Raw genomic sequence first — 27,602 nt, forward strand, 5'->3', positions numbered from 1 at the left:
CCGCTAACTGTATCCAGATAAGTGTAAATAAAGACTGGAGAGTGGGATCTCGGAGTCTGCCAGCGTTCATCATATCAAAGCAGTGACTCAGACCGCCCTCTGACTCATTTCTATGGCTCGTCTTAGCCTCAAATAACCTGAAAGCCCACACTCTAATTGGCACGCAAGTTACACTCTTATTAGCTTCTTCTTTTTTTTTTTTAAATCTCTTGTGTGTCTGTGGTTTGGTTAAGAATTATAGTTCCCAGCGTAACCAATTAAAGTGCAGACAAATAGGGAGGTTTCTGCATCAAGATGGGTCAAAGGAACACACTCGAGCCATAAAGCGTATTATTACAGCCAGCACTCCTGAGAGTTGTGTGTGGGCATTCACCGTACCAACATCCAAAACTCCTTTTTGCAGCTATTTACACCACTTCTTCCGCGCCTCCGTCGAATTTCCATTCTACCCAAACCGCCGCCTTTGAATTCATTTAAAACCGAAGGGCAAAGAGGAAGTGTATCATATAGTGTTATCACTGTCGTCACTCCCACTCATAACCACTGGCTGAATTCAAGCCACCGAGAGATGGAGGGAAAAAAAAAAAAAAAAAAAAAAAAAACCTCCTACGCATTAATTTTCCGGCGAGAAAGCACTTAAAAAAAGGGATGTTACCTCAAGAAAAGACGAGAGTGATTGAAAACGGCGCTAATGTGATTTTTCCAGCAGCTTCGCGAAATGCATCAACAAGCCGTTGTATGGCAATAAAAAAAAAAAAGAAAAAAAGAAGGTTTTGTTGGCAACAGCCTCTGCAAATTCAATACAAATGCACTTTAGCGGAATAAAAAAAAACAACTTTCTGTACTTTCTGGGAACAGAGGTCAGGCTTTTCAAATCAAATGAGAACGTCTCATCTTGGCGAGGCGACTCAAGCCGAATGGATCCTGCTTGACGCACAAACACAAAAGGAATAACTGGATGACAAAAGAGGTTTCAGGTCTCAGCCACAATGTTGCATCTGTGGGAGATGTAAGTTGGAACAGTTTGAAAAGTCCAAACACATCCACGGTCAGATGAAAACATGATGTCCTTTAAGCTTTGAACCACACGGTTAGGACTGTGTGGGACACACAGCTGAATCATCTGAAATTGAATTACCAATAATTGAATCTACACCCACAAAGAAAGAACATGCAAACTCTGCAGAGACAGGCAGACAAAAACCGGGAATCTTTTCTCATAGTGAGAACCACTACACCACCGCAAATAGTGAAAGTGCTCAAAACCAAGAAATCCAGGGCAGTGTTTCATTTTTCTTCTTCTTCTTTTTTTTTAGGAAGCGCTTGTGACTTGACTTTGTGGGAAGTGAACCGCTCAGCTCACCCTGTAACGGCTTAATGGCTTAAATGGAGTCTTTCCTAAATATTTCCAAACAGTGGAAACCTTCTGGTCTGGGCCGTCTGCGGGAAAAACTTCCCTCATTTTTGCAGGATGATGTGTATGTGTGTGTGTGTGTGTGTATGTGTGTGTGTGTGTGTGTGTGTGTGTGTGTGTGTGTGTGTGTGTGTGTGTGTGTGTGTGTGTGTGTGTGTGTGTCAGGACTGTTTGGACTGTGAAAATCTGCAGTGAATGAATGAAGCTCGACCGGGGTGCAGGAACGTGTGCCCGCCCGGCCCTCGCTCCAAACCCTTCCTCGCTCTCTTTGGGCGCCACAAAGCGCCCCCCCCCCCCCCCCCCCCCCCCCCCCCCCAACCCCGGACAATGGACGCAGTGTGATGGAGACGCTCTGAGAAAGCTGTTTGGTCCACATGTGAAAGTGACATCTGTGTGTTCATTTCTATCCGCGCGGCGCTTCTTCTCCCAGGACTGAGGAGGCATTCTTCGAGGGGCGTGGGCGGCGCCCGCAGGAAGCAACGGGGGCACCGGGGACGCCGTGACGAGGCCGCTGTTTGACTTGGAGAGCCCGACTGTTATTCCTGTCTAACCTGTGGCGAGCTGGCAGCGCGCTCCGAAATGGATCTGGACGAGTCGAGCGGAGAGGGCATGAATGGGGAAGGGGAAGGGATGGGAGACCTCACACACCAGAGAGTTTTAGAGAGTCGCTGAGAGTGGGAGGTGTTCGAGCTGCACCTCTCCGTGTGTGTTCAAGTGTCATTGTGTGTTAACTTAATGAGGAGCGAGGCCATCTATCTATCTATCTATCTATCTATCTATCTATCTGAAAAGTATGTTTTGGCGTCTTAAAAACCAAAGAGCAGAACATAAAAGCATTTTTTTTTCACTACATTAGACTCACAAATCTCTTCCCTCAAATGTTACCTTGCAGATTTTCAACAGCTTGAATTTATTTTCCCCCTCATGCAATCCTTCACTCGAAAGCAAACAATTTCCTCTTCAGTATGTGGTCGTCTCCGCGTACGTGAGTGTGTGTTTTATTGGTGCAGACCCCTGAAACAAGCTGAGCGTTGTCCAGTGGCGGGCTTCACGCCAGCGTGCTTCCTTCACTTGCCAGGCTTTATTGTTCCTGGGGCTCTCTCCACTCAGCAGGAGGATGTTGTCTGTTTCTTGATTCTCTTACTGGCCAACACACACACACACACACACACACACACACACATGCACACACGCGCACGCAGGCACACAGATACACACCATTCATGTGGGAAAGAATGGGGCCCAGTCTGGATTAGGCTATTCCCCAGCGTAACACTAGACGAGGCATTCAATATCTCCCAGCTTTCTCTGTGCAAACAGTGACTTGGCACCGGGCTGAGAGGAGGCTGGAAAACCCCAAAGCCGTCTCTCTCTCTCTCTCTCTCTCTCTCTCTCTCTCTCTCTCTCTCTCTCTCTCTCTCTCTCTCTCTCTTTTATGTGACCTGTTCTTTTATTATAACGACTCTATAAATGCTTGCAGACCCTCAGCTTGGCCCGTCCTGATGAGGGATTTGAAGGAAGCCTCCTCGCAGACGCTGGAGGAGCGCGCACGTTGAGGCGGACCTCAGTGGGAGAGGTGAACACGCAGGGAAACAAACACAAAGGCCGCGTTTCTTTCACTGTGTCCACTTTACTTACTGGGAGTCAAGCAGCGGCAGCTGGGAAAGAGACAGCTGGGACTTCTTAGTCTTGCTCCTCTGCCTTCACACACACACACACACACACACACACACACACACACAAGGGGATTGAAAAATGAGAGCTTCAGCACTAAGGAATCGCATGACACACACACACACAAAAACATCATTTCTCAGTGGAAAGCGAGCGATGAGTGGTGTGGGAGGAGGAGGTGAGGCGAGGGGAGAGGTGGAGGAGAAAGAAAGGAAGAAAGAAAGAAAGAAAGAAAGAAAGAGAGCAGTTCAGTGAGTTTATAGGAAGCCGTCCAGCTTCACATGTTTTTTTCATCCTCCTTTTCTTCCCATTGTTCTGCGAAGGCTGCGAGGCTAATAGAGGCCATCACAGCCTCACACACTCCGGCCAAGCTTCGCAAGTTCAGACGGCAAATAGAAAAAGAAGTTTTCTTCTTCTTCCTTTTTTTTTTTTTTTTTTTACCTCGTACATCTGGAAAATCTGAATCTGGCAGCTCGCAGATACTGTCTGACGTTTTTCCCCCTGTCCTGTTCTCTCCGTTTATTCTCTTTCCACACTTCTGGATTCCTCCTCTTTTTTTTAACTCTCTCTCCGACGGCTTCACCTCCCCACTGCTTTCTTTGTCCCGCTCACTCTGATATTGATGTTTTTCTTGGGTGCCGTTGTTGGCGGAGCTGTTGGAGTCAGTTTCATCACCCCATGTTTCTCACCTTCCATTATTCCAGCGTCCTCTCGGCTACTGAGACCCTCACAAACATGACTTGAACTTTATCCGGCACATGTCCACAGCTCCCGCTCTCCACACCTGTTGGCAGACAACAACAGGAGCACCTATTGCAAAGAAATATTGGTTTATTTATGAAGGATCTAGTCTACAGAATCTTAAAATATTTAGGAAAATATAAAGGAAGACATCTTTGTTTGCATTTTGGGTGTCTGTTTACACTACAACAGTGCTCAGAGCAACTTCTTGAAAACCTCTTGAAGACTTTTGAAAAATGCAGATCTGTCTCTGCATGGGTCTGAAACTCTGCTCCTCTACTGTACATGTGAAATAGACAGTAACATATTGACTCTCTGTCGATTTCCTCCTCGTACCTGTTACTTTTACAGCTGACAATCACCGGTAAACAGCAGTCCAACTTGGCCGTCTCTCCATACAAATGTCCGTTATGTTATTAGTGAAAACTACATCGTTTTGTAGCATTTCTGCCATTTGATTTGTAAACAATATCATTTTCAAAATGTTGCTGTGTAAATGGGACCTAAGTTGCCTAACCTATTTCGTCCCTTCATTTAAGTTGTTTTCTTCTTTTTTATGTTTCATGAAGTTTAGCTATTTGAGCTGTTTTTCATTTGGACTTTTTCTAATGGATTTCAGTTACAGATAAAGAGATAAGAGTCTTTCAGAAAAAGAGTTTGTGGTACAGATAAAGTGGAAAAAAAGGGGCTAAATGTCAATTTCCACACCTCTGCACCAGAGCCGCCTTCAACAACTTGGGTTCTCATTCTCAACAAAATCGTAGAAAAATGTTCTTGCTGGCGGTGGAACATCTTAACTCTGCAGAAGTGGTAAAGTAATATATTGCTGATAATTATTGAAACTTCGAGCACAACATGTTGAATTTTATAAAAAAAAAAAAAGAAAAAAAAAAAAAAGGGGATAACCTCGAATCCCATCAATAAAAAACACATTGTGACCCAAACACATGATGTCCTGGCGAGTGTGAGCCTCCGTCTTCTGAGTGAGCTGATGTGGACTGGAACATGCACGGGCTTCACTCCAGCTAGGAAGACATTTGGTCTCCAGTTTGAGGGACTGAAACAGCTGGATGAGCAGAGAGCGCTCACTAAACAGGCTTCTCGAGATTTTTTTTTTTTTTTTTTATGGACTCTTTTGGTCAAGAGCTAAAGTATAGTGAAGCAGAGCTTTGAGACACTCAACTAAGAGCTCTTTAAAAAGTCGTGACGAGACCGTTTTCTCTTAACCAGCAGAAACAGTTAATTTTTACCCATTTTCTTTCTCTCCTCCAAAAGCTTGAGTGTCATCATTATTCATCGTAATTACTCAGCTCCGTCTCTCCAGCCTTCCTCGGCTCGCTCTGTTTTTGTTTGAGTTGGCCAATGGCTGCGTCGTGAAAGCGATCCACCCCACTCGCTCCATTCATGGTTGACCACTTTGACTCCCCCCAACTGGAGCGAAGCAAAGCGGAGCGGCCACATCTGGCAAACGGCTCCCACATCTGGTTTGCGTATCAGCCCCTCGCACGGCCGTCTACCCGGGAGCCCGACGGCGGGGGCCTCGGAGACACGGGATGAGCTGCAGACGCCTGGAGGACGGTGAACGGGTTCGTGCTCAGAGGTCAGAGGGCGGGAGGAGGAAACGTCACCGACAAGCGAGGCAGACTGTGAAACAGCTGCGAGGATGAGACACTGTGGGATTCTCTGCATTTTAACAGGCTAGAGAGGGAAAAAAAATCAAGTATTGGTAATACTGAGACACCAGGCAACATGCTCAAGAACTTATTAGTAAACCTTAAAACAACTAATGAAGTTTTCATGACCTTGTTGCTTGTTTGCCGATGATGGAAACCGTAAAGGAGCTGCTGTCTCTCTCCATGTTTTATGAAGTTTTGAACCAGGTTTGCGCAATATTAATGCTTACTTAATGTTTAATTAACTAACAAGTAAGGTAACCCCACTAGCAGTAAGTATCCCTCTCAAGTACTGTTTCCCAATAACTAGCCCAGCCATACCTTTAATGTGTAAGTTTCATATTCCCACTAAAATAAATTACATGGGAAGGTTGTTGGTTATTAAAATGACATTTTTCTAATCATAATGAAAAGTGATATGAAAAGTTGAAACCACTGCAGTAGAAATGAATTTTCTTCATCTGAAGATACTCCAACAATAGTGCAGAGATGAAATTACAGATTTCCTGATGGGCGCCAGTCCAAGTTTAAAGAGGTGATGATTGCTTTTTATTTTATGAGACCCAGAGGAAATGTTTGATCACCACAGAAAAGTAAATCAGAAAACACACGATGCAGATGAAACTGCTGCGGATGCAGATGAGATGCGATAATCTGGCCACTGGAACGTGCAGAAAACAATGTGCACCGTGCAACGTGTCTGCAAGAAGTCGCAGTGACTGCACGAGCTCATACTGCCGCCTGGTGTCCAACCTGTGAGTTACACTGTTCTCTCTAGTCCCAGAAGGCACAGTGCAGCTGTTTTCCTAACAAACAATACAGCAGCATGTTTACCTAAAGGTTTTTCAAGATTTTCATAGAGATTAAAAAATTACTTGTATTTCACATAGAAAGTGCAAGAACATGACATGAAACAGTGATAATTCAATGAAATAATAAAAAAGGTTAAAAAAGCACAGGTAAAGATTTTTTTAGACTGGTATCTACCTAGAAGTCTTATGAATTAATGAAAGAATGTGAAAAACAAACTTAAGGATCAAATCAAATCAGGGAAAATAAAGTGGTGGATTATTCTATATGTGGTGGGAAAAAGTGAAAGACTGTTTTTATAGGTCAACAAGGACAAAAGTAGGTTTTTACTGATTAGTTATCAAGCTCAAAGAGAGATTGTGCTGCCACAGTAAGTTAACAGGTAAAATCTCCACCTATCAATTTTCTATAACCACTTCTCCACCGCATGATCGCCAGCCCATCACAGACAGACAGATGATCACACACGCTGAATTTTACCAACCTGCCTGAGTGCTGTGACTGACGTTTGAACGATAAAATCCACAAGACAGCCACTTAGTTAAAATATGTTTATTACATGCAAAAGAATTTGAATAATCATAAAGGCAACAAACACAATGAGACTATCTTGAAAGAATCACACTTTGAATGAAATGAATCTCAAGGTCTCCTGTACCAAACCTTTAGTTCTGCCTTCCTCGTTCCAAGTGAAAACTCTCTTTTTTTCTCTCTCATTGAGCATCACTACAAACTGTCTTTGGACCCGTATCATCCAGCGAAGTCAGCGATTGTTCTGTTGTCATTTGGGTAAACTCAATGATTGGAGACACAAGAGAATATCTTTCACACATCTTTGGTTGAAAACACATTTCTGTGCTGAAAGTACAATATTATTGTCTCTATTATTCTACTAGCCTGTTCACTTTCCAAGTAAACGATTAAAATCCTGCATTGAAATAATTGGTTAAATATTAGCAGGTCTTTCTGCACAGTCTCCTTTATTTGGTTAGAAGTTTTTAGAGGCTGGAGGTCATTAAACTCTGGAGCCTTTAAGACATCCTGCGAGGACCTTTGATCCGATGCGTTTAAAGTGCTCCTTGTTTTTGATGTGTGTCGAGACATCGAGGTGAAATTCCCTGGTGTTAATCAGAGGATCTGCTTGGAGAAACTGAAGCGCTGATGGTCATAAAAACAAAAAAAAAACTATTTCATCGGGCACATTGGTCAAAAGAAGTTCAACCTAGAAATATCTAAAGGAAAAATAATAATAAGGCAACCGTAATAAAAGCCACAGACGCTTCATCTGTGTTCTTAAGACCGCTGGTGAACTTGCAAAATTGTCCAAGAATATGTCTTTGGACAATTCTGGAGATAAACGGAAAGTATTCCTGATGCTCAGCACCATTTCAGAGCAAGTTTAAAGAGGAGGCAAGCAGAGATGGAAGAGAGCTAAGAGAATCCCAGTTACAAAGACTTGCTGTGCTCATCTTCTCCACACACTGGAGCAAAGACCAGACCTTACCTTCACTTTAATCATCCTTTTCTCGTGAACTGGTTACTTTCTTGTTGATCAGTCATCAGAGAGAATACGAGGCGCTTACACTGTTACTTATACTTTTCAAAAAGTGACTGGGTCTTTTCTGTCAGGAAATAAGATGGATCAAAGAATCTTACAACATTTCAGAAAGAAATATGACAGATATTATGTCTAAATGAGGTTGAATTAACTTTTTCCTTGCAACACTATTTTTGGAAACATTTGTGTAACACAGGTTACACAAATACAAACACAGAAGCCACACTCCTAATCTTTTCTCCTCCTCATATCTGTAGAACAGCTGTGTAAACCTTCGGGCTGGAAATTACAGCCAGGAGCAGCGCAGTGTGACACTGAGGCCTCTTCATCTCTTCTCCACTCTCAGCTGAAAGACGCAGACTCACACTAATAGATTCTAGAAGACTGTTACAGCATCTAAATTGCCAAAGTTTATCCATCTGGGGTTCCTTTAAGAAGAAAAACCAGATGAGCGCAAAACAGTGGTCCGATATATTTTGAATACATCTCAAAAAGCGTTGTTTTCCAGGTTAGCTTTGAACAAACTATGTTTAAAGTCAACTTATTAAGAACATCATTCATTCGCCCAACAGGTGAGGACTGTACCCAGTATTCTCTTAACTGTACCTCGTCAATTATTTGATCATTTGCACCACTAATAGAAATTAAACTGTTTCTTCATTGTAGGAGAATTAAGACAAAACTTTTAGAACTAGATTTTTGCCAAAATCTGGAGTACAGTGAAAGCATGTTAAAGTTAAGACAAAGCTTTCGTTCCCTCAGTAGCCTGTGTAGACCGAGTCTTCCTCCTCTTAGGCTCTCTTCTTGCACACGTGGATGAAGTAGCAGGGAGCCTGACTCTGGCCGGGCACGTACGTCTGGAAGTCTCCGTAGACGCTGTGCTCCAGTTTGCCGTTGAACGCCTCGTTCAGCAATCCTGTGAAGCTCTCCAGGCGGTGAGGGTAGTACGACAAGCGGAATTTACTGGAAGACACAAATGCAGCATGTAGTTTCTGCTATTTGGTTTGAAATAAAAAAAAATGTTTGTCAGACAAATAGCAATAGTTATTGTGTAATACTGCATAGGTTCATTAACTTGAATTCATTACTTTTATTATCATCAACACAGATAACAAACAACATGGAGACTAGATATTCTTCAGAACTAAGTAACGTGAGAACGGGCGGTCTCGGCCTACCTGACTTCAGGTAGATTGTGGAGGGTGGCCTTGGGTACGTGGATGGTGTAGTCCAGAGTGATCATGTGTGGCTTACTGTTGACCCACAGCACTGAGGTGGAGATGTCTTGAGTGAGGTCGCTCTGTAACACACACACACACACACACACACACACATTAGCTTTCTTATGACTTTAAAACAGTTTTTCCTTCAAATATTCCCTAATCTTAATCCTTTTTTGATCCTTCGATTTCCCCAAATGATGTGCGACCACCTTGTGTGGCGGCCATCACCACTGGCGTCTCAGAACTTGTACAATTTTGAGCAAATGGGTTTGATGTGAAATGCACCTCTAGAGTTAAGATGAGTGAAAAGAAAAGTAGATTTAATGATGCTGCGATGCTGTGAGGGGTGGAAATGGGGTACCGAGCTGGGCGTCGAGAGCAGACTCTGAGATTACAGAGGTATCAGAAGTGGATTTTCGCTCTAACACGCGACTGTTGACGGAGTATTTGTGTTTAGTCCTTCCAGCTGGATATTTCTTACTTTGGCTGGATTAAAAAATATGGATTTTTTTTTTTCTTTTCTGAGGGAAATAACTTGAATCAAATATGGCTCACTGGAGTTGGCGCCTGCTGTTCTCATATATTTGAGCTGTTGCCAGGCTGGATGCTAAAATGAAAGACTGGTCGTTGATTTAAACTTGAGATTTGAGAAGTCAAACAGTAGAACACTGCAGAGAAATAAGCTTTGACGGAAATACACACCATTTTATGCAGTAATTTTCCACATGTACAGTAGATATAAGTCATGTGACACACGTGCAAACTTCGCTTATTTGTTTCTCATGCACCGACAGTGAATTAAATTTCACTCAGCATTCCTGATTTGATGCATTTTTCCAATGTCAATCACATTTCCTTGTTTCGCCCTTTTCAATGAAAATCTCTCGACATCCGGCCGGCTCTGCACGGAGATTTAGTTCTTAAACTCAGCTGCTGCTGGGAGCAGTGTAAATACACCATTCATAAACAGTACTGTCTGTCCCGACACTCTTCCAACCGAGGCAGACAGAAAGTGAAGATTTAAAAAAGAGCCGGTGTGTGTGGGTTTTGTTCCTCTCTGACATCTTCCAACAGTGTTTCATGAGCTTTCTCGAGTCACTTTTCTCAGGAAACTGTATCACTTTCAGGAAGAGACATCACATCTGACCTGGTAACAGTTCTACATCTGCTCTGTGAGCAATAGTTTATCAGTAAGAGGATGAAGGTTGAGATTATGTGTTTACACAGTTAAACATTTCTATAGAGCTGGCAGGCGTCACATTTTACCTTGTAGTAGATATTTTTGCCCTGAGGTGCTCGTCCAGTCTCCAGGATGTAGTCGTAGTTACGGTGGTCAATGATGAGGATCCCACCTGGCCTGACCATACTGGCAATGTTGTGAAGGGCCAACTTTTGGTCGCTCTGGTCCCCTGGAGGCAAGAGCAACATAAAATGCAACATTATGTCAATTGGACAACATTAGATATTCAGGTATATTGCAGATATGATGTAAAAAAAAACCAAACAACTGTTCATATCGAGAATAAAACATCAGATTCTCAATCCTTGAAAGCAGGAGGCAAGAATTTATATTAGGAAAAATTTTAGGAAAGAAAGTTGAGTGTGAAATGTTTAATGTGCTCATTCCTTCTTCTCTCCTTTACCTTTGAAGTCAGGTAAATGAGCGAATGAGTTGCCGAGACAGATCACAGCATCGAATCCATCTCCTGGTTTCTGAACGTCCTCCTGTAACGTCAGCCAGTTGGCCTCTTCGATCACTGGGGAGGAAACGTCCAAAGACGAGAAAATGAGATGCGAACGACACACAAACTTTACATACTGCGGCCTGTGTTTCTAAAACACACCCCACTGGTCGAAGGGCTGCTCTTTTCTTCTCTCCCATCTGGACTTCAGTGCATACTTGAGCATTTTGTCGCTGGCGTCCACGCTCGTCATGTTAAACCCCTCCTCCACCAACATGATGGAGTCGACTCTGCGAAACAAAAACCACATGTCCTGAGAACGCATCAGACTGAGCTGAACACACACTGCACACACACATGGACCGAACCTATTTCTCACTGTGTTCATGTAAAGTGCATTTCTTTAAATTATAAGTATTCGAGTTTGCTAGGAGACCTTGTCCTGATCCTGCAGGGGGGAAACAACCTGACTCACTCATACAAGCACGTTATGTCTGAGCGAGCCACAAGGTCACTGAGTAAAGAAACTTTCAAGCCACGACCTCCGAATGTGGTCTGGACTGGAATAATCCCAGACGTTTAAAAAACGGAAAGTTCACGCTGACAAAACTCTGCAGCTGTTTTCAGGTCAGTGTCTGTTAAATCCCAGTCCTGTGCTGCACCGATGCTACAATCATTAACAGCTTCTGGTTACTGCAGATAATGGAGGTCAGTTTCTAACGCGTGTGGCACGGTGGCATTTCTGTGTGGAGTTTGCATGTTCTCATAAGGTTTTATCCCACTTATAGATTTGAGGCTATTTGCCATTAAATGTAAATATGACTGAATGGAAGCTGGAATAAGTGGCTTAAAAAGATGGATGCTTTCAAAAAGTTTCTTCTTTCAAAAATTTCACCAAGCTGCAGACTCTCTCACAAACACACAGGAGAAGGAACCCTCATAAAAGTTCCCTGGGTCTGATCTGGATTGTAGAAAGAGCATTGTTGTGGTTTTCTTTAATATGTGTGACAAATAATCAGAGAGGGCAAATCCTTTAAAAACACTGGTCTAGGAGGATAAATAAATACCTGCACAGGCAAAAAAAGGACTGGCCTAAAGAAAAAGACACATTTTCTACAAGTCACGATTCACTTTTAATTACACAACATAAAGATAAAGAGCGTGACTCATCCGCCTGTCATTGGGATTGTAGCTCCAACTACTAATCACACACTTACATAATATTCAACTATTTCTGATGAAAGAACAACCTGGTATCACGGACACGTTCAGGCTGCCGAAAATAGTGGGGCCACTTGTAACCTCATTCCACCATCAGTGTGTTTACGCCGCCCCACACACACATGCTGCTACGATGGAATGGGGTCAAAGTCAGTGTGCCTGTTTCCTCGACGCTGAATGATAACACGCCGTCTGTGCTCTGCCCGATACGCGGCTTTTACGACGTTTACTTTGAAGATGTGAACAATGGCAGTGTTGATCCCAAGGTCATTAATCCCGCTATATAAATCAATTAATGACAGGATTGTTAAGCAGTATAAAGATGATGAAACTGAACCTCCTGTGTAACCTCTCGAAGCAAAAAGTGAGGCGACCTCAGGTGCCAGAGAGACAGACTGAATGTGTCTTCTGGTTGCTTCAGTTCAGGCCGTGGCCTTGCTGTTGCCTCACAGTGCAGATAAACTATCAGCAGAGGTAAACAGACTGCAAGAAACCAGTTCGAACCCCCCTCAGCTACAAAACACCAGTTTACCACCGTCACCGTCCTGCACAGCAGCATAATCACAGTTTTACCTGAAATGCATCTTGACTGCTCTGTCTGGGTATGCTTATTAGGAACAAAGTTCAAAATGCCACTTCAAGGTTTTGTTTCAGCCTTTGTGTTTGATGAGAGCTAGAGGCCACAGTGGCTGATGCCACTCTGCACTTTCATTCATCTTACCCTGGTCTAATCCGTACTTTGTCCAGAGGGTAAAAAGAGGCAGACAGTGGAAACGCCATCTGTCACACTAACCTGATCATTGATAACAGAGGGGTAACCAGCATAGGCATCCGGTATGCTCTGAACATGATCACCACAAAGATCTCAGATCTGTTCTAGTTCATTGATCACTAACATTTACATTCAAGTACATTCAACAATGAAAATTTAGGAAAACTGTTTCATGAACAGATGATCTTTGATTTGTAACCGTTCAGGAAGTTTGTAACAAGTAATTGGCATAACTAGACACACTTGTGATAACTATTTGTAACAGGTAGGACCTTAGATCTATTTTGATTTTCAGTCATCCAGGGTCATATTTCTTGTTTTAAAAGGGAACTGGACCAAGAAAATTCAGCACTTCAAAGAAAAAAGGTTCCTCTTTCCATTTGAGATTACGCAACACCTTTCCCCAAAAAATAGGATTGGAAAATATACATCATATGCACATGACAGACAGAAATCACCCAAGGCTGAAAACAAGTACTGATTAACATGTTGACAGTCTTTTCTTTCTGTACTTGTTCTAGAATCACACCTGTATTATAATTCCATGTCCGTGGCACCACACCTGCTCATTCAATAGTGGGTGTAGGCCTCAACTTGGTACATGACAAATTGATTTAATTTATGTAGCGCTTTTCAACCGCCTGGGCAGTGGCTTTACACGGTTGATCACATTCACCCATTCATCACACACAGGCGCGTGCGCGCAAGGCGCTCAGTCCATCCGGAGCCGTCTGGGGTTAACCAACGATTCAACTTAATGGTAACAGGTTGAATCACAAACAGAACTCGCCCTATAAAACACACTTAACTGATTCAATACAGCCGAATTAAAGATGTTGCTGTTGCAGTGTGGCAAAGTGTCAGAGAGTGTGTGTTATGTGCAGGATAGCTGGTGATCTTGGTGTGTGTGCGTTAAATCGGATGGTTTCTCAGTAAGATTCGGTGACCCAGAAGTGAAACGTTACCCTGTTCCGCAGGCTACATCCAGCACTCTCCGCACCCCTTGCTCCTTCAGCAGCGACACCACCCAGCTTTTGTACTCCTGCGTCCTGCTCTGCGTGTCTCCGATGTACAGCTCCCACACTTTGGCCGCCTTGCCGTCGGCGTACTGGTCAGGAAGACCTTCGGCGGCCACGCCGAGGGACCGGGTCCTAAACACACTGTCGACCGACATGCTGCTGTTTCCTGCCGCTCGTGCCCGCACACAGCGTCTTCTCTCGGCTCACACAACAACGTGGGAGCGTTTCACAGAGGTGTGGTAAAAAGATTTCTGCTTCTTTGACAGGTCCTGACTCCACATGCTAGTTCAGTTCGGGGTTGTTATTATTTATTTGAGCGACAGAGGTGGGGACTAACTTTAAGCCAATCACCTACGGCCGTGTACTGACGCCTACTTTCTGATTGGATGAAAACAGCAGAGCCCGCCTACTTCTTGTGTTTACAGTAACGTGTATCCTGACGTCAAGATTTTTTTAGTTTATGCCCTGAAATTTACCTTACAGGAAAAACTTCACGCTGTACTCTATTTCAGAAAATCTAACATCAGTGGTAACCAAATGAAAATAACCATGATTTTTCTCCAAATACACATGTAACTCTTATTAATTTAGAAAAGATGTCAACCAACCTCTGAAACAAGGAGATATGACACTGGCGATGAAAATAAATTAGCCTGTCAGACTAAATTCAGGGCTTAAATCTAACAATAAAAAGCCTCGCTCATTAAATAGTCTTCCATGGTTTCATCATACAGTTTGGGCGCATTGTAAAATACATTATGTTCAGTTTTATTTCTGATTGTCATTTTTACAAAACAATACCATTTGCCCTATTTTATGCAAGAAAAATCCAATTGCACAAAATTAATACAGCAAGGAAAAACGAATTGGAAAATGAAATCATACATACTTGGTTAACAAATATTGATTACATCATTGTATTGAATGCAGACGTTCATAAGAAAAACGTGATTAAAGTAGATTATGCAAGAAACAGTGAACTCCTACTGCTGTGATTGGTTGATCTTGCTCCAAAGCCCTATATTTCTGGGCAGAGGTGATGTTATATCAGCCGCAGCTGGAGCGAGCCAGGTCTGGTTTGTAGCACCCAGCCTTATCAACACTACACACACACACACACACACACACACACACACACACACACACACACACACACACACACACACACACACACACACACACACACACACACACACACACACACCGAAATCTTTACTCCAATGTCTTCCTGGGGTTGTTGCACTCTTTCAAAATATGAATTTGTAATACTGCATACGTAGATGAAATAAAATATTAAATAAGTTCAATCAATACACATAAGGCTTGCAAATAAACACAAAATTTGCACCCTGAGAAGTGCTTTACATTAACTTAAAAAAGATTACTTACAATAAGATACAGTTTGGTGGAATGAGTCTGTTGCTGAACGTGAACCTTCTGTTGACCAGGACATCATGGAGGGGGGCCAGAGACATTGCTCATGGACCTCTGTGTGGTCCGTCTCTTGTTGGATGCACTCCAGAAGGGTGCACTTTTCAAACACACACAACCTGATAAAGTAAGTCATAAATTAATAAAAGAAAAACAAGATGAAAGAAATTGTGATAAGAAATGGAGATAAACTGATATGTTCTTAATAAAGACCGCGAATGCATCACACAGACTGTGGAGACTAAAGCATCAGCTAATGCTCAAAGAACGTGGAAACTGTTCGCATGATTGCATGCTTTAGAGAAAATACCAAGCCCATAGAACGTTCTGTAGCTGTAATTTCATTACAAATTTCATGATACATTTGATATTTGAAATTATTTATCACATTACTGACAAAAGAACAAGTGTTATTTAATAACATGTTATTCCCAACACAGGACACCACAACATTGAAACTTTACACTACTGATCTGAGGTAATTTTTGACCAAAAGCCAGAGTACACAACCCATCACACACATATTCCTATGAACATGAATTAATACCATGATGATACATGTTGTGTCTCATAGGAACAATGATGTGGTGTCTGGTTTGGGCCAGGACTGAAGTTTGCATGTTCTCCTTGTGCATGCGTGGAGGTTTGTTTGTCTCTCTCTGTATTTTCCCAGTGATTAACTGTTGCACCCTGAATTGGATTAAGTGGATGAGTATATTTGCATGAACATATGTTTGGGTTTAGGGAGGAGACTGGAACAAAAAAAAAAAAAAAAGCTTCAAGCACATGTGAGAAAGACGTGAACTCATGACAAGCAAGTGCTGAACCTAGAATCGAACTTCGTGATCAGGTGAGAGTGCAAACCACTGCACTACCATGTGAGTTTGGCAGCAGAGCTTCACTGGCTTTCACACTTTGTTTTCTTCGTACTAATAACATTCAAGTACCTGCCTGTCAACGTCAAAAGTCACAAAGTGGTATAAGTGGTAAGCGATACCAGCTGTGTATTTCTTTAATAACTGACAAATCAGACTTGTGCATGGCTCTTTCATTTGATTTGATTCATCAAGGTCAAAGGTCTACTCAATGACCTTCTTCCTTGGCTTTAAGTTTTCAAACTGATGCACAACTCCATCAGAATCAGGAATTCTAACAGTCAAGACCACGATCAATGGTCAGCACATAAAATGCAGCTTTGTTCAGCTGTGATAGTGAACTCACTAGATGAGTGGCCTTGGAACTGGATGGTTTACAGGTTACCACTCTGGGTCAACTTAACTCCTGGGAGCTCACTGTTCTTTTGTGCTGCTGATAGGATGGGTTGAGTGCATGACGCATGCAAGACCTTCCCCAAGAGGGACAATAAAAAAAAAGAAAGAACTGCGGCCCTGGCTGACTTTATCTGCTGTTGTTTTATTGGCACTTTGCTCTGATTGTTTGTCCTTCAGTTGGTGTTTGGACATGTTTGTAGTTATATGACATTAATGGCCAATCCAGTTAATTTATACTCAGAAACGTGGTTTAAATGTCTCCAGTTCCTTAACAAATCGAAAACCTGAGTGCAATAGATACTTATTAAACAATGCTGTCTTGAGTCTGTTACTTCCAAGAAACTGCAGTTTATTTGCAGTTCATCTAGCTTACCAAAAAATGTCTTTCTTTCATTCTCACAGAGCTTCCTCAGGACTGGATGGTTGTGATCTGAGGAACTAAACTCAATATGCAATGCATTAATAATTATGTAATGTATTCAACTGCATTCCCTGAGGTTTGCTTGTTATCCTTTTTTTAAACACAAAAATCATTTTTTTTTTCTCTATTGTTTGTGCAAGGTACATTGTTGTAGCCCTATAAACAGCTCCTACTCTCTGAAACAGTCCTGATGAATATGTTTCAGACATATGCACTAACAAGACAGCTTGGGGTTTCTGTAAGATTTCATTCCATGATACAGTCTATAAAGAACACCAGCTAATGTATGAAGCCACTCTAAATCCAATATTAAGTTGCACCAGGGTATAAGTTGAATTTGTCAAGCAATGAGTAATAGAGAATAAAATTAAACTAACTTACACTCTGCTGTATAGATGCATGTGTGTTTTCATGGCCAGTAGTGGAGGTCTAGCTTGCACTGTGTCAGAATTCTGCTGTCAAACAGTGTCATCTAGTGGTTCCAGCTGTATAAGTATCATGTAAGTTGCTGCTTAATAAGCTGCATGGCCAGCCAAAATATATGGAAAAGTGTGACTTATAGTGTTGATAATCATTTTACTAGTAAACTCACCATTTGGCCTGTTAGACAACAGTGAGGACTGTTGTATATGTTTCAAATTCAAACCAAAATGGACTTCGGAAAAAAAAAATGACTGATGTTGTTGTGAGCATCTTTTCTGTGAGGTGAAACTTACTGTACTGGGCTTAAGATCTTTGTAAATGAGCAGTCTGTCTTTTTGTTTCATGTCCAAGTTGGAAAAGACACAAACTTTGGCTGCAAAACATAAAAACAGAGCCTCAGGCCTGTGGTTTGAATACAGATCAAACACACTGCAGCAACCTGGAACATGGTAAAGGTTCACAAACTATTCCTTCTTGCTGCTGTGGACTGTTTTATTTTGCTTTCAGAAATGGATCCACTGATCTTTGCTCTCACATCTGGGCTGTTTCCGCACTCAGACTTGTTGATGTGTCACTTATTAAATTTCTGCTTAACAACGGTCTTATCTTGTTGATCCTCCGGGAGAAAAGAGGAAATGAGCATAAAGTTAAGTCTACTGAACATTATAAAGGGACAGCAGTGTAGGTGATGATAAATGTCTCTTCTGTTGCTGAATTTTATGCCGGTGTCTTCAGCTTGTGTTGCATCATTATGACCAAAGGATTTCCTAATGAATGGAAAATGCTGAATAGAGATGAATCTGTCGATTGTAGCTGCAGTTAAAAAATCACAAACACATGTCTCATCGGCAGCATCTTGTGGCAGGAATAGGAAGCTGAGATCTTGTGGCGTGTCTAATGATTTCCTCGAGTGGGGCGGAGCTTCAAACAGGAAGCTCAGTTTGACAAAACAAGGTTTTGTTACTGTGATGAGTGTCAAGGTCAGTCTGTGATGAAAATAATTAATCGCGCAAATAAAAACAGGTCTCTTGACAATGTTATGCTGTGAAACGCTGGTGATAGACTGATCAACACAGTTATCTTAACATTATATAAAAAAAACAGTGTCAAAATTGTAAATAATGCAGTCCAATCTGCACTGAATTATTCTGTGATACTTAAAAAAGCTCGGACTGATAGTATTTTGGAGCGTTTTATATTATTTTTGTTCATTTGATGATGTGAAGCAATTACAATAATGTCCTTCCACTGTTCAAAGACACAGAATAGAATAGAATAGAATAGAATAGAATAGAATAGAATAGAGTGAAATTAATGTAACACAGAAAAGAACAGAACAAATACTGTAGATGTTAAACTGTCAATTCAAATGAATGAAGTTAAAAAAGCATTATCAGTTTATTGATATAAACAGGGGCAAAGAGTGACTGACCATCAGAGGATGAAAGCTACCCAAAAAACAGTTTATAAGGAGTTCTAGAATCTCATTGCCACAGGAACAAGGGATCTCCTGAGGCACCCATTCTGAATTGTCTGAAAATGTAAAAATGAGCATTATGATTGCGTGTCTTTCTCTGTTTTTCTTCTGACGACCTGCTGACCTTCCAGGATGTACCCCGCCTTTCCCTGAAGTCGACTGTCAGCTGGATAATGTTCTGAAAACGCCTGTTTTCTTAACAAATATTTCTCAGTATTACCAGTTGATTGAGAATGGATCACAGAGGAAAAAGTAATTGTGAAGGCACGGAGCTGGTTATGAACAACTTTTAAAATAAAACTAGAAAACTTCCATGAAGAGGCTGCTCATGGAGTTTGTTCTGTAGCAGAATTCATTTACTGTTTTTAAAGCGTTTGTTCTTCTGGCCAGTGGATGGCAGTGAAGGAGCACAGATGATGGCAACAGTGATGGGGCATTTTGAGTGAATTCAAAAACAGTTATTGCATAATAAAACACATAAATCAAATCGCCCAGTGATGTCCAAATATCCAAGCATATGAGGCTCTAAATTTGTACATGTTCAACACAAATCAGCATTCAAAGGATTTAGTTGGGAAAGTTCGATATTATGACAAGAGTAAGATAAGAAACATATTTCAGACACTGACGACACTGAAGAGGACCCTCCTGTTGGAACAAGAGAATCTTTGGAAACTTAAAAACGTACCTTATTAAAAAAACAATTATATTAAATGATTTAAATGGCTCTTCCTCAAACATTTTATTATCCTAATAGCCTTTTAAACTTTATATGCTCTCCTACTGTGTAGCAACTGAAATGTAAAGTGCTCTGCGAATATAAATTATGATTAGAAAAAAGCAAAAAACAAACAAACAGTTTCTTCAACGACCATGTTGACTCCAGACACCACGAAGCAGAACGGCAGCCGTTTGGTGAAGCAGGTGAATCATTGTGAAAAGTAACTTTTCATTATGATTGCCAGAACAGCTTCATCCCCGAAAGGGACACATATGAGGAAACACAGGAAGTGAGGAGAAGCAGGAAATAAGGAGGCACATGGCTGGAGAAGACACAGGAGGTGAGGAAACAAATAAGGTAAGGAATACTTGAGGGCCCACCCTCAGATGGCTGTTATCAATGTAATGTTTGTTTTCGTAAAAAAAAAAGAAAAAAAAAGGAATATTTATTCACACAATATTTTTCTTTAAATAATACACTATCTCTAGATAAAAAGTACCAAAAAGGCCAAGCAGGCAGTCAGTACCTCTGCTTCACTCTAGGGGGCAGTGCAGAGCTGAGTGGACAGAGAGCGTTGCTTCATCTGTAAGTAAAGGTAAGAGCAGCTCAACACTCAGTATTTTAAACTTTGAAATGTTTCTAAACAGTGATACATATAGGCTCATGTTAAAGAAAAGTACAGAACAAAAATCCTTGTGATTTATTCTGTATCGTCTATTTACTCTTTCTTTTTCAAGCTGCTTCTATTTTTAAGAATGCGACATGTGCATCATTATATGAACTTTCTTGTCAACATGCCAAAAATGCACAAAGGTGTAAATAATGAAGTGCATGTTTGGTTTTCTTTCAGACAATTAAATCCATCTTTTTCTGGCCAAACTTTATTTTACTCATTTGTGTCTGTGGATTTCCGTTATATGATCTAAAACCAATTGTAAGTGTGCATGCTGCAGTGATGAATAGTGAGTTTAAGCTCCTTACTGGACTTCAGACATTCGAACAGTTACTGTGTGCTTGAAAACCATCATCCTCCAATTACTAATATGGGAATGCTTTCTTCTGTTTAAATAATTTGTCGTTATTGGCAGTTAAAAAAAACAGAATCAAATTACTTTCATGCCTTCATTGAGGACCATACTGGGTGACCAGAGAAATACAAAATCAGCTAATTGAAGCAGTTTCTCAGTTCTTCTTCCTTCCATTCGATGCTTCAATCACATTACACCGTTTATATTTACAAAAATTTATTCACTGTAACATTTTTCAGCATACTTTATGTACATTCAGGAATCATCAGTCATTTACAGCAGCACATAACACACGTCTCCCAAATCCCAGTGAGCCAGTTCATCTTCATTTAACACTCAATGTTGTTCACAGGCATGGGAACAGAAGGCTGCTGGTTCAAATTCTGCTCTCTGCGCTTTTGACGATTAACCACGTGAAACCGAATCACAAATATACACAAGAGCACAGCCAAAGCCACCACAATCCAAATCCAGAAGAAGCTGCCCGTTGACCCAGTGGAGCCGGTCAGCGTGTTGTTGTTGTTGGCCGTCGGTGGTTTAAGAACTCCTGCAGCAACGGGAGTTGTGACGCCCAGATCTTCATCGGCCTCAGATTTGACGCACTTGACTTGATCCTTCAGCACATATCCTTTCCTACAGGAACACACATAGCTCCCGGGACTGTTGATGCAGTTCTGATCACAGAAGCCCATGTGACATTCATCTATGTCCACGCAGAGTTTGCCGCTGAGCACAAAGCCGTCGGGACAGTAGCAGGAATCGCCCGTGTTCCTCTCGCACATGGCGGGGCAGGACTGCTGTGCACAGTGCAAGACGCACCGCTGGGGGTCTTTGCTGTCCTGGATGTATCCGTTGAAACAAGAGCATGTGTAGCCCCCCTTCACGTCCTTGCACGTGTGTTCACAGGGGACGCTTGAACAGCCTTTAGGGCCTGGGAAAAACATCGGTTCTGATACAGCCTGTGCCTGACATGCGTCTCTGTGCCTCGTTTTGCAGAGGAACCCATCAGTTTTCGCCGAGCACGGTCTCTCTGTCCATTTTCTGTCATTAGAAATAGACACACAGTGTGCAGAGCAGAGTTTGATGCTGTCTCGCCAGCCGAAAGATGGAAACGAGCTTCTGTCTATGTTACCAGCGGTCCACTCATAGCCTCTCAGTGGGGCTGATAGGTTGCTGCACACGCCGACCGGTAACCTTAGTCCAATCCAGAAGTTTCCCATCAGGTCATGATGACCCAGGAGGTCAAAGACGCTCTGGTCCCTCTCAGACTGGAAGGACAGAAGCTCCCCGTTGTTGCTTCTACATGCTTCTTCAGCTGTTTTAAAGTCCACTGTGTCCAGGCTGACAGTTATACAGTCATCCTCAATACAAACTGGCCTACAAGTACCAGGCTGCTTCATTCCAAATACTGTATTTATACACACTGAAAGCCAGGCAGACATCAAAACAGTCACTGTCATTACCTTCAGTGGCACAGAAGCTCCCAGTTGCAAGCAATCCATGTTGTCGTGTGTGCAGGCATAAAATGCTGGCTCTCTTATGTTATGGAGAAGTTGGAGCCTGTGGCTACCTACTCCGGAAACAGAGTCCCACAGGACAATGAGCAGGAAGGAAACCAGATAAAGTTAGAAGTTAATCGGCTGTTGTTTTTTTCCCAATGCACTGAGCGAGAGCAAAAGCATATGCTTTTATGTAAGTATATTCATATATCTCCATAATTATACACGTAATGCTTCACATCTGATGAAAACATTTCATACATTATACTTCATACATGTGCAACCCAAAAAAAACAAGCAGCCAGGAATACCATGTTCCTCTTATTTTTCAAGAGAGACAATTCATTTAATTTTTGTCTGGTTGCATACAGTATGAATGTGTCTACACACACACTCATGTGCAGCCTCTGTTCAGTAAACTATGATAAGTGAATTACTCCCTTAATTCAGCCATTCCATGTGTGTTAGACCAAAACAAGATTAAACAAATATTAAAGTTTCATCTAGAGCTAATGTTGATATGTCACAATCTTTCTAATTTCACTAAAAGGCAACAATTTATCGGGTTCAGATGATTTTGATGATTGAAACTTATGAATCTTATGTTCTTTTAAAAAGTGAAGCTTTTTACAAACAAACCTACTCACAAAAAAATTCGCCTTTATATCCTGCACTCTAGCATTTAACTACATATATATTCAGAGGGAGGTTTTGTAATTTTTAATCACTTTATTACAGATTTTACTTACCAGTTGCTGTTTAAATAAACAGACTAACATCTACCTAAACTAGGTAATGATACCCCAAGTACCACTTTACATATAAATGCATCACCAATGAGGTTTTATACATTTAAAGCACAACATGCATCGTATCTGTTTATCACATATTACTTAACTTGAGATGCATTTTCTTGCAACTGTTTCTGTATTTATCTGTTTCTGTCCTGCTGTATCAGGAATTAAACCTATATAATATTATTTCACTTCATTTGCATGATGGAATGAAGACATACTCATTAATACTCAATTTCTTGGTAAATAAAAAAACAAAGAAAAAAATCTAACTATACTGTTTCTATTTTCTTAACTCAGAACTCCTGAACTGTCCTTTAAGACCAGAATTTGTGTTTAGCATCACCTTTTAACACTAGTATTCTCTCTACCTTTTAACACTAGTATTCTCTCTCTGCTGCCATATTCATCATTTCTCCTCTGTTATTTCTCCATCAAAGATGAATTGCCTCTTGGTCTGGAAGATTTTTTTTTAATGATATGTAATACTTGAATAGTAAGGCTCAAACCAGAAGTAAAAACATAAATTACTTAAATTAACACAATCTATGTCTTTGCACCTTTGTGGTCATAGGTCATCGGTTAAGATGGACTCGTATAGCTTTTCTAAACGTGGATCCAAACCAGAGGACACCCAGCAGTAGCCGTCTGTCGTGGTGGTCTTTTTGGCTTCCTTTTTGGCACGGTTGCATCGGAAGATGGCGATGAAGAGAGTCACAGCGACCAGCAGGACCAGGGGGATGACGGACCCCAGCACGCAGATTAGCACCCTGGTGTTCACCTCCTGGGAAGGCCCTGTGGACGAGGACGAGTTTCCCTGCCGATCGCTCTCGGTCACGTTCACCAGTTCCGGCAGCGGGGGGTCCGTGTGGGGCGACGGGTGCTGGAGCTCCACTGAGGTTCCCCTCAGAGAATCCGTTGAGTTCGGCTGTGTTTGCTCGTCGGCGGGTTTGTCGGACGACACGGCCGACGGGACAGTGGCGCGTGGGGCGAGCGTCGACGCGTCGATCTCGTTCTGGAAGCCCTGTGGGTTGGTGCACGTGAAACTGCCCACGGTGTTGATGCAGATGAACTCGGCAAAGCAGCGACTGGCGACGCATTCGTTGACGTCCACGCAGGAGAGGCCGTCCTTGGATAACGCGAAGCCTTCGTTACAGTGACAGGAGAAGGATCCAATGCTGTTCAAGCATCCGTGCTCACACTTTGACTTTGCGCACTCGTCCACGTCTCTGCATTTGCCGTCCACCATGTGGTAGCCATCTTTACAAGTGCACATGTAACTTCCGTGTGTATTTGTGCACAAGTGGTCATCGCATGGATCTGATTGGCACTCGTTGACGTCAGTGCAGTCGCGCTTGTTTTCGCTCAGCACAAACCCATCGGGACATTTGCAGAAGAATCCCGACACGCTCATGACACACTCATGCTGGCAGGTGTCAGGACCACACAAATCTTTCATCCGGCAGGCGAGTCCGTCTGCTTCCAGGTCGTGACCTTCGTCGCAGGAGCACTTGACGTGATCTGCCTCCTGATGGCACACATGTTCACACCCACCGTTGTTAATCCCACAGCTTCGTTTTCCTGATCCGCAAAAAGGTCCAGGGTCATTCCAGCTGTAGGTGTCACCATCTCCTCTGCACAGCGAGAAGTGAAACTGCTGGTCATCGCATTCAATATTGGCATATGTCCCGAGTGGAAAGGACTTCAGTTCACTCTTTTCTGGCTCCTGGGCGAAGGGTGCTGTGTACATTATCTGTCCAGGTCCTAGCAAGGCCAAGGGTCTGCACATCCCTTTAAAATAAAACTTACATGCATAAAAAGAAGGGTTTCTGCATTGTCCGGCTGTCCATTTCAAGTCACTCTGACCTGAAGAACTGAATTCGACCCGTACACATCTCTCCGCCGTGCACGTCTCTACTGGATCTTCCTTCCAGTTGGAGTAATAGGAATCCTTCTCTCCAGACACCCACTTAAATCCTTTGAGAGCCTGCTTAGGCAACACACAGTCCTGCCTGTGCAGCTTCAGTCCAATCCAAAACCTGAGCGTTCTGTCCTGACGCTGCCTCTGGATCAGCGAGAGAAGAGAAAGCAGCGCAGCTTCTTCTTGTCGGTCCCTCTGGGTCATCAGATAGCCTCCATTGTCTCTGCAGTTCTGCTGGGCCTTCTCGAAGCTCATTCTCTCCATATGTGCGGTGAAGCAGGTGTTCGAGACGCACAGCGTCTCATGCTCAGCTCCCGATAGACCCTCGAAGCCGTAGATTAGCTGCAGTAAAAATATCAACAACATACTTGCCAAGGAGATCGACAAATCAGCTGCTATCCAGAGGGCCCCTGGAAGGTTCAGAGCAAAAAGAAGCCGATGTACGATTGTCCATTCGGAGCTGGTGAACAAGTGGTGTGTGTATGAGTTAAACGTTCATGCGGGAATATCCTGTTTGGGACATAAACTAAAGGCGGAAATCGCGTTTCGTAGCAGTTCTGGGGTCTTTCTTTCTCCCCTGCTGACCTCTTCCGTTTTACAGAAGAAAACAATGAAAGGCTCTGCAGTGTTTTGACTGCTTCTCCAGATGTCTCCGGCTTCAGGCGTTTAAGTGGACTCCCTTAATTGTGGCGCCTCACAATGCACATACACTCACGGGTCAGAGTGTATGAGTCGCTATGCCATTACTAACTGTGTGGACGGACACACAATAGCTGTTGCCAGGAATGAACCTATGACCTATACCCTGCTGCCACGGGGACTACAGCTGACCTTCACTTTGTTTGTAGAGCTATTCCTGCAGCAGGTGGCCACATTTTAGGATACCAGTGATTATCATAGGACAGACCGATTGATCGACTGATTGTAGTGTTGCACACTGCACATTTGCTTATGCCATTCATATCACATGAGAATATATCATCCAGTTACAGCTACTGTTAGGTCAGAGTGTAAAACATTATTCTCAGATATGTGCATCATTTACTGCAGAGCTAATTTGGGATATGAGTTTGACTTCCTAATCCATTCTAATACAATAGGTTATTTCTTAAAAACGGAATTTGTTAAGAAAATGTGAGGCGAGCTGCAGATGTCTAGGTTGCCTGTCAGTGTTATGAGTCTCACTGAGAGAACCTGTGTGTTTATGCAACATTCGAAATGGAGGGTTTTGCTTGTTTCTTGATCGTCTGTTTGACTCCTCTTCTCATCCTGCCCATACATTGATATGCAAATAGATTGAACCCCAAATTGCTGAATGGTTGAATGTGATTGACAATATGAAGTACTCTGGGTTGACTGAAGCGGTGACGTCTCCTGATGCGTCCTACAGTGCGTCTGAAGGAACAGGGCTGAAACAGTCCTTTGGCAGGATGTCATGTCATCTTGGGAATGTGTTCTTCCACGGATGCATCCATGTAAACACCAGAGATCTACAGAGACCTGAGAAGACCTGCACAGCGTCAGGACCAGGACAGAGAAAGCTGCCAACAGTGCGACGGCTACCTGAGCATGTTTAATGTTTATCGCACTGTTTGGGTCGTGAGTGCCAAGGACATTTATGTGAATCCAAAGAGTTCCCGTGTTTGTTTAAAGGCAGGAAGTGCTCCGACTACAATCACAGGAAACTGAGCTGGACACGTTCTCCACCCTCTGAGCTCACACAGGCAACTTAATAGTGTCTACTTCAAACAAATCCCCTAAGACACATTCCCACGTGGTCGTCTACCGAGATACTGCCACTCGGACAATGTCCACTGAGCAAGGCTTTTCTTTTTTGCAGGAGTTAGTTCACAAAGTCCAAGTATCTGAATGTTACATCACAATGAAAGTTGTGTGAAAACAAACAGCAGTAATGACCAGGATGGTTATTGGACCCAGCAATTGGTAACAGATTTATATAAAAGGACACATCTGAACTGTGTGCCTGGTAATATTTTGCATGCTTTTCAATGTTTATTTTAAAGGATTAATTGTTGTCTTCTTGGTGTACTCAAAAAGGCCTGAAACAACAAAGTGAAAATATAATTTTCAACTTCTTTGCTGACAATCAAAAGTAAACTTTTGCAGATGTACACAAACACTTAATTACATCATTCCAACTCGTGTTGAAATATGTCCTGTTTACATCAATTATCCCTGTCCAGGACGTGCCTGAACTTTGAGTTTCAGTAACACAAATGGTTCTGGAAAGTGTCAAATCATTTTCATGACTTGAGTATTTCTTTTTTTTTCATCTCACCTAAACGTGGTAACTTGATGTGAACCTGCTAAAAAGTTGTGCCACACTTTGAGTGCCTATTTGCAGCATTTCCGGAATTTGAGAGACCTGTTCAAATGTATGACAGTTTTGCTTTATATTTCTGAAAACACCACAAAAGCCACTCTTGTCTCCTTCAGTGCATGTGACTGACGCATTGAGTATTAATTCTGACACCATGCTTCATTACTGCAAAAATACATTCCGTCCATGTGATGGTAAACCAGCGGTCATTCTGATATCTAGACGTCTTTCACATTTATCACATTTTGTAGGCCACATGATACTATTCTGTATTACAGTAATATTCAGTGGTGAGCAGGATGTGGCAACAAGGTTGCAGCACAGGATCGGTTTCATATTCTTTAAAAAGTATTTAACTCATGTGTTGTATTTCTACTGTCTTTAGTAAGTATTAAAGAAAAAAAGCTTTTGAACAGACGCACCTTTATTAAAATTCTTGGGATTAAATTTTCAGCATTTTTCAGGATTTCAGTGTGTGCTATTTAAAG

At 42.2% G+C, this 27,602-nt stretch overlaps 4 protein-coding genes across 5 annotated transcripts in view; 1 reads left to right on the forward strand and 3 right to left on the reverse strand.

Moving 5' to 3' along the window:
• Positions 1–6,700, forward strand: part of sertad4 (SERTA domain containing 4) — a 35,037-nt gene extending 28,337 nt beyond the window's left edge. Inside the window, exon 5 of the transcript XR_003933563.1 lies at positions 6,688–6,700. The gene's annotated coding sequence lies outside the window, so the exon portion shown is untranslated. The remainder of the gene's footprint in view (positions 1–6,687) is intronic.
• Positions 6,701–8,514: 1,814 nt separating this feature from the next.
• On the reverse strand, positions 8,515–20,116 carry gnmt (glycine N-methyltransferase). 2 transcript variants are annotated; one of them, XM_030116997.1, is made up of 7 exons: positions 20,058–20,116; positions 15,177–15,337; positions 10,938–11,065; positions 10,737–10,850; positions 10,360–10,502; positions 9,049–9,170; positions 8,515–8,833 (listed from the first exon to the last, which is right to left on the reverse strand). In XM_030116997.1, exons 2-7 carry the CDS (start codon positions 15,260–15,262, stop codon positions 8,662–8,664), a joined length of 765 nt encoding a protein of 254 aa, XP_029972857.1. In that variant the 5' UTR covers positions 15,263–15,337; positions 20,058–20,116; the 3' UTR covers positions 8,515–8,661. The 2 variants fall into 2 exon arrangements, with proteins under 2 accessions (XP_029972857.1, XP_029972856.1); XM_030116996.1 differs by lacking the exons at positions 15,177–15,337; positions 20,058–20,116 and adding an exon at positions 13,734–14,098.
• On the reverse strand, positions 19,987–22,214 carry LOC115406769 (thrombomodulin-like). Its single transcript, XM_030116995.1, has one exon. The coding sequence runs from the start codon at positions 22,059–22,061 to the stop codon at positions 20,889–20,891; it is 1,173 nt and encodes a 390-aa protein (XP_029972855.1). The 5' UTR covers positions 22,062–22,214; the 3' UTR covers positions 19,987–20,888.
• Positions 22,215–22,368: 154 nt separating this feature from the next.
• cd93 (CD93 molecule) lies at positions 22,369–25,239 on the reverse strand. The gene has a single exon (XM_030116993.1). It carries the CDS (start codon positions 25,137–25,139, stop codon positions 23,421–23,423), a length of 1,719 nt encoding a protein of 572 aa, XP_029972853.1. The 5' UTR covers positions 25,140–25,239; the 3' UTR covers positions 22,369–23,420.
• Positions 25,240–27,602: the final 2,363 nt, after the last annotated feature.

The sequence above is a fragment of the Salarias fasciatus genome, chromosome 19 (genome assembly GCF_902148845.1).
Source record: "Salarias fasciatus chromosome 19, fSalaFa1.1, whole genome shotgun sequence".
Classification (NCBI taxonomy): domain Eukaryota; kingdom Metazoa; phylum Chordata; class Actinopteri; order Blenniiformes; family Blenniidae; genus Salarias; species Salarias fasciatus.

Coding starts and splice junctions, on each gene's coding strand:
- gnmt (XM_030116996.1), bottom strand. CDS start 13,942: ATGTCGGTCGACAGTGTGTTTAGGACCCGGTCCCTCGGCGTGGCCGCC. Junction 10,851..10,937: donor GCAGCCCTTCGACCAGTGGG/GTGTGTTTTAGA, acceptor TTTCCTCCCCAG/TGATCGAAGAGGCCAACTGG. Junction 9,171..10,359: donor GCAAAAATATCTACTACAAG/GTAAAATGTGAC, acceptor TGTGTGTTACAG/AGCGACCTCACTCAAGACAT.
- LOC115406769 (XM_030116995.1), bottom strand. CDS start 22,061: ATGGATTGCTTGCAACTGGGAGCTTCTGTGCCACTGAAGGTAATGACA.
- cd93 (XM_030116993.1), bottom strand. CDS start 25,139: ATGTTGTTGATATTTTTACTGCAGCTAATCTACGGCTTCGAGGGTCTA.